The sequence below is a fragment of the Vombatus ursinus genome, unplaced genomic scaffold, assembly GCF_900497805.2.
Source record: "Vombatus ursinus unplaced genomic scaffold, bare-nosed wombat genome assembly UNPS02014825.1, whole genome shotgun sequence".
Lineage (NCBI taxonomy): Eukaryota > Metazoa > Chordata > Mammalia > Diprotodontia > Vombatidae > Vombatus > Vombatus ursinus.
The window spans coordinates 10,843,662-10,850,057 of NW_020954603.1; the positions used below are offsets into that span (position 1 = coordinate 10,843,662).

The following is a 6,396-nucleotide window of genomic DNA, read 5'->3' on the forward strand; positions in this document are numbered from 1 at the left end:
TTCCTTCCTTCCTTCCTTCCTTCCTTCCTTCCTTCCTTCCTTCCTTCCTTCCTTCCTTCCTTCCTTCATTCCTTCCTTCCTTCCTCCTTCGTCTCCTTTGGCTTTCTCCCTATCTCTTTTTATTTCTCCTTTAAAAACAGCAGCACTTTCGGTTGATGAAAGGGTTTGGCTATAATTTTGTAGTTGAGACCTTGGGGGCAGAGGAGGGGGAGAGAGATTGTGTGTATGGAGGGGAGGGAGAAGAGAATTAGACCTTACGTGTGTTGTGTCTGGGAGCGTGTTTGCAACCTGGTGTTTATTTTTTAAAATGCAAATGCCTTTCATTTTCTTCCATGTTTTCTAAACACCAATCATGGGAATTTAGCAGCACTTAATTAATATGAGAAATTTTCAACTTGATTTGTGAGGGGCAACTTTTGGAGGAGATTATGATTAAGATGACAAAGATGGTAGATTTTAAGAGATTGTTCTCCCCCTTGAGTCTCTAAAACCCAAACACACAAATTCTTTGCTTTTGCTACTGCAAATAGGCATCACAGAAATATTTTTATTCCTTAAAGGGAACTGAGAGTTGGAGTTAAAATTTAAGCAACCATAACTTCAACATATACAAATACAACAATAACAACAACAACGTGCAGAACGTTGCATTCACTGAGGGATGGATTTTGTGTGTTCGTGAAAACAAAAGACGAATAAAAATAAACCCTTTCCCTTTAAATGTCGAACAATAACAAAAATAATCACTTCTCTCTGACCGTGGGGTTTGCATGGGGAGACAGTTTCCACTGTTCTGAGAGAGAATATATTTTTCTTATAGTGTTCTGATTATAATTTTAAAAATCCTTCCCGTCTTCGGAAAAGCAGAGCAGTGACTAACTGGGAGACTGGGATGTGAGACATTCATTTTGCTATTTTAACATTAGCATAATGGTGCCCAAAACAGATGTACAGTCTGGTCTGGCGATTTTTTTGTGCACCAACCTCCCCAGTGGGTCAATTAGAGAGATTATTGTTCTTCCTGCAGGGAAGATCAAGGAGCGCAGCAAAAACTGGTACAAACAGAGATGGATTGACATATCGATTTCCCGGCATTTCAGGAAAGAAAGAAAAAAAACCAAAGTTGACAAATAGAATCCGGAAATCTTAGCGCTGTCACCTGGACGTGCTCAGCTATTGGGAACTCAACTTGGTGTCCGGCTGACATATTATTTTTGAAACATTCAGAGATCTGCTGAGAGCAGTTGTTAAGTGTTGTTATTGTTGTTACTATTATTATTATTATTATTACTACTACTACATTTCAAGTGCCCTGAAAAAGGAAAAGGGGAAAAAAACCCCCACACAAAACAAACTTCACCAGTCTCCCGAAAACAAAACGGCCAGGGCCCCTTTATTCCCGAAGTCTATTCATCCATTGAAAAAAATGCAAGAAATTGTAATTCAGAAAAAAAGAAACCGTTAATCCATTATTAAATGAAGAGAAATAGAAAATATTAGTTCCCTCCTCAGAGAACAATATTTTCCCACATATGTTTTCGAAAATGTAGGAATCTTTTTTTCAAGAGTAGGCCCTCCCATCCAAAAAGTCACTACTTAGGTGGAAAAAATTCTCGCTTTCTCTACACTGTGGAAAAACTGGAGCCTGAGCCGATCCCAAGGGGTTGGGGTCATTGATGCTCAGCCTCCTGAGATCTGTCCACGACGGGTTCTGTGGGGCTGTGTGTGTTTGTGTGTGCGAAAGAAAAAAGACTTCGGTTTTTCCTCTTAGCTCTTAACTGCGGCTATGAATGGTTTTTCCTCATAGGAACAAAGGAGGAAGGCGACCGGGAAATTACAAGTAGCCGGGAGAGTCCCCCAGTCAGGGCCAAGAAACCTAGGAAGGCGAGAACGGCCTTCTCAGATCACCAGCTTAACCAGCTGGAGAGGAGTTTCGAACGACAGAAGTACTTGAGTGTGCAGGATCGCATGGACCTTGCCGCGGCTCTCAACCTCACCGACACCCAGGTTAAGACCTGGTATCAGAACCGGAGGTAAGGGAGGCCCGGCCCAGGAAAAGCAAGAGAGAAGGGGTGTGTGTAGGGGCGGAAGAGGCAAGAAGGAATGGGACTCAGCTTCTCTCTTTAGAAAGCCTGTGACGTTCAGAAAACTGTCATCTCCCTCTGACCTGGATCTCTCGACTCCACAGGCCACCCCTCCCCAACTGTGGGACAGGTGGGACCAATTCTTCACCCCCTTTCCTTCCCTAGCCGTTCCCTTCGCTAGGCAAAGCCTCTCAGTAGCAGTAAAGGGAGGTGGGGTGGGAGGGGGTGTTGAATGACCGCTTAGGAGCAAACGGGAGAAACCGTCCTATTTTTGGTCCAAAGCACCCCCACCCAGCTCCCTTGTGACAGTCGAGAACCTTGCTTGAGATGTTTAAAATGAAAAAGTTCGTTCTTATTGATTGGAGTTTATTTCTTCACACAAAGAAACAGATTCAAGAACGTTCATCTCCCCAAGACTCCCCACACAACAATTGAAGTATCTGTAATGTAGACCTGGGCAAAATAAGAAAGTAAAAATGGTGACCCCTTACAAGTGACAGTGTGTATAGATCAGATACGTGTGTATGCATCTATGGCACAGGTATCTTTGTATAATTGTATACACACACTGTGTATCTCCATATTTATAAATACGGAAGTGTGTATCTATTACACATCTTGATACTTTTTTTTCTCTCTTAGCTACCCCCCCATTTCTGTGCTTCCCATCTCAACTGCTTGTCCCGCTCCCCCCCCCCATGTGAAACTTCTTCTGCCAGGCACAAGTAGAAGGAAGATTGCAAAGAGCGAATATATCAGTGGACAGCAGAATTCAAGGTTTTGGAGAGCCAGGCCCCTCATCTCACTAGGAGAAGTGTTCAGTCAAAGTAATCGGCTCATCCACACTCTCTTCAGCTCATGGGCAGCAAGAATTATTTAACTGGGAAAATGGCTAAGGGACCAGAGGCAGTGTTTACCCTCTCCGTGTCCCAGCCACAAGCCATACAAGGACACACAACCCCTGGATATGTCAATTGACTTAGAAATAGCTAGTCTTGGTGATCATTATGATATCTATGGTGTGTGACTGCTCAGAAAGGGGATGGGGGAAGCAAAGTCTCAATGTTATAGTGAAGTCTGCGATGGTGTTGCTCATTTGAAAGGGCGTGAAACATAGACTGGTTGTGTGGGTTGTGGATTTAAGCAAGGGGCAATTGGCTCTGTCTCTGTGTGTATATCTCTCTATCTCTCTGTCTCTGTGTGTCTCTGTCTCTACTCCTGACTCCATCTGCATCTGCAGCTGTGTCTCTATCTTTACCTCTATCTCTGCCTTGATCTTGGTGAGTTATGTCTCTGGTTTGTATTCTAATCATCTAGAAAGTGAGACAGGGGAACTGCGTCCAGTTGTTATCTTTGCCATAATTTTCTGTCTCATTACATACGGTTTCAGCCACCCTAATTCTGTCGGAAAACATTAGTGTCATTTGGAGCCAATCTAAACAGGCGCCATGTTTATTAATTTGGCTGGAATTGCAAAGTATGGTCTGCCAGTTCTGCATTGACAAGGCATTTAAATAAATTTTAAAAAGACCTCTTCTCTTCTCTTCTCTTCTCTTCTCTTCTCTTCTCTTCTCTTCTCTTCTCTTCTCTTCTCTTCTCTTCTCTTCTCTTCTCTTCTCTTCTCTTCCTATGGGGAGTCTATGGGGGTGCGACGGAAAGAGAAGGGAGGGAAAGAATTCGATCACAGTTTTTAATTATTATTTTCTTCCCGAGGGGGAGAAATATGTCGAAATGGGCTTTTCTGAATGACCCAGAAGTGTTATGCCCTTGGGAACAGCCCCTCTCAAACGAATTCCCATTTTTGAAATCTCGTTGCTTTCCCTACGCTCCATCCTTCTCCTGCTGCAGGGTCCTGTATGATGAGATGTGGCTGCGCAGCCTGGGGCTGGGGGGGGGGGTGCTGAGATGGGTTGAGGGATGAGGAGGGAGGGGGTTTCGAGTGTTAGCGTCCCTTTGTTTGCAGTCCCGTCTGCTCTCTCAGCCAGGCTCTCGGAGTGAGGGAACTGGGGGCTGGGATAAGGTGTGGTGGTGGCGGTTCTGGTGTTAGTATGACTTCAGTTGGCCTGCTTGGGGAAAGAGCCCAGAGGCTTGGGGCCCGCGTGTGTGAAAAGTGGAGGAGGTAGAAGGGGAAGGTGAGCAGCAGGATGGGTATACAGTGTTTGTGTAGGGGAAGGGTGCTGGTGTATCAGAAGGGATCCTTGATTTGAGGTGATGCGGAACGTTCTTGTGGGACTGTGGAGTGTGGCTTTTGCAAAGTTTCAAAGATGAAACAAAACAGCAAAGAAGGCTAGCCCCAGAGGGGGCAGGGAAAGAAGGAAAAACTTGAGAGACATCCCTCTCTGAGTTTAGCAAATAATGATGAGAAGAAGAATAATAGCGCTGCTAGCTTCTCAGATTGAGTTGTATTTGAAGACACAAACAAAACCTGGGAAAGGGTGGTCCTTAGGGCCATTTCCCTCCTAATCTTCCCCTCACCCCCGGGGAGAGAGAAGGGCGGCAAGATGAGGAGAGGGGCTTCAGGAATGGCTAGGTCCACACAGATGCATGCATGTGTTCTCGTGTTTGGTTTCTTGCAGGACGAAATGGAAAAGGCAGACTGCGGTGGGCCTTGAGCTGCTGGCGGAGGCCGGGAATTACTCTGCCCTTCAGAGGATGTTTCCGTCCCCTTATTTCTACCATCCGAGCCTGCTGGGCAGCATGGACAGCACCACAGCCGCGGCGGCCGCCGCGGCAATGTACAGCAGCATGTATCGGACTCCTCCCGCGCCCCATCCGCAGCTCCAGCGGCCCCTTGTGCCCCGGGTTTTGATCCACGGCTTGGGACCAGGGGGCCAGCCAGCTCTCAACCCTTTGTCCAATCCTATCCCGGGGACCCCGCACCCTCGGTGAAGAGCGACACTGCCGTCCCTGCCCGCCTAGCTCCCCTGGATCCCTCCCTTGCCCTTTCCTGCCCTCCCCAGCGCCAGGCAACTACCTGCCCTGGGCAGCGGACAAAAGAGGTGGAGGAAGAGGAAGAAGAGGAAGCTAACAAGTGGGTGTGGGTGTGGGGGTTGTAAAAAGTTGAGCAGGGCCAGGGCATCTGATGCCCACCTCCTCTCCCCATCTCCCTCCCCCCTCCAGGCAAGAGCTGGAGATGCTTCCCCTCAGAGCGGTGGGACTCTTGGAAAAAAGATAACAAACCTGAACCCACGCAGGGTGTAACTTGTAAGTGGGAATAATGACTGAAGAGGAAAAACTTCAAGTTCTTGGGAAAAGGGGGGGGGGATGGTGGTAGGGGTGGTTTGGAGAACCACGAAGACCTAGAGACAGAAAGACGGAGAGGCCGAGGCCCACAGCAGAGAGACGCGCGGCAGAGGACTCCAGAGGATTTGGCGCCTGCCCCTAGAGAAAAGAGGAGGGTAAACTGAGAACTTTGCACTGTTTTCTCATGACCTTTTTTCTTTTGGAAAAGTGGCATGCTCCAAACTATTAAAGATGTACATTGGAAAGACTGAGTGATCAATGATATATCATATTTATTATATGTTGTCCAAAAAAGATTCACTTATATACGTTAGTAAATACATGATTTCCCCCCTTTCTTTCCATGTCTTTTGGGTTCCGTAAAAACAAACAAAAAAAAAAATAAATGCTTAGATGAAAAAATATAGATTTTTTTGTGATTGAAGATTTTAAAAAAATAAAGTTTATCTTTTTTTTAACAAGTGTTGAAATCCAAGGAAGCTAATTTTACTAGAGCAAGTTTACTGACAAAAAAAAGAAACTTGGTTAACAGTACTTTCTTCCACCTCAGAATTTAGATGATTACAAAATCTGTAAATACTTTTGATCGATTTCTATAAAAACAGGTTCTTTTTCCAGCTTTGGCCTTTTTGTAGCCGTCATTTGAAGTGTCCTATCATATTTTCGGGAGTGGGGGTGAAGGTTGTGTGTTTTTGTTTTTTTTTTTTTTGAAGTGTGTTTGAGAACAAACAGAAAGTCAGTGGGAGGGTGGTTGCCTGTGTCTACGTCTTCATTTCATTTTGCTTTGGTGGGAATGGTTCGCACTTCTGTTCTCCCTTCTTCTTTTGCCAAGGCAAGGTCTGCAGAGGAAATGATCTCGCTTGGGGTGGTTGCAGCGCGTGCACGTTGCAGCCAATTGTTGGCGGCTGCTGGTGTGTGTCTGCGTGTGTGTTTCTCTTCCATCCCCCAGCCTCGGGTAGTTCCTTTTCTTCTCTTACTCTCTAAGGAGCCCAGGAAGGTGCTTGAACGCTGTCTGGATTGGGTGGCTGTGGCGCCGGGAAGCTGGAATGCGCTCCTGCCTGGGCCTAGC

The 6,396-nt window shown here is 46.1% G+C and overlaps 1 protein-coding gene across 1 annotated transcript in view; it reads left to right on the top strand.

Moving 5' to 3' along the window:
• The window catches only part of BARHL2 (BarH like homeobox 2), a 6,078-nt gene extending 1,105 nt beyond the window's left edge, over positions 1–4,973 (top strand). The window contains exons 2-3 of the mRNA XM_027837939.1: positions 1,808–2,033; positions 4,661–4,973. Coding sequence (XP_027693740.1) covers positions 1,808–2,033; positions 4,661–4,973 — 539 coding nt within the window. The remainder of the gene's footprint in view (positions 1–1,807; positions 2,034–4,660) is intronic.
• The last annotated feature ends 1,423 nt before the right edge of the window (positions 4,974–6,396 follow it).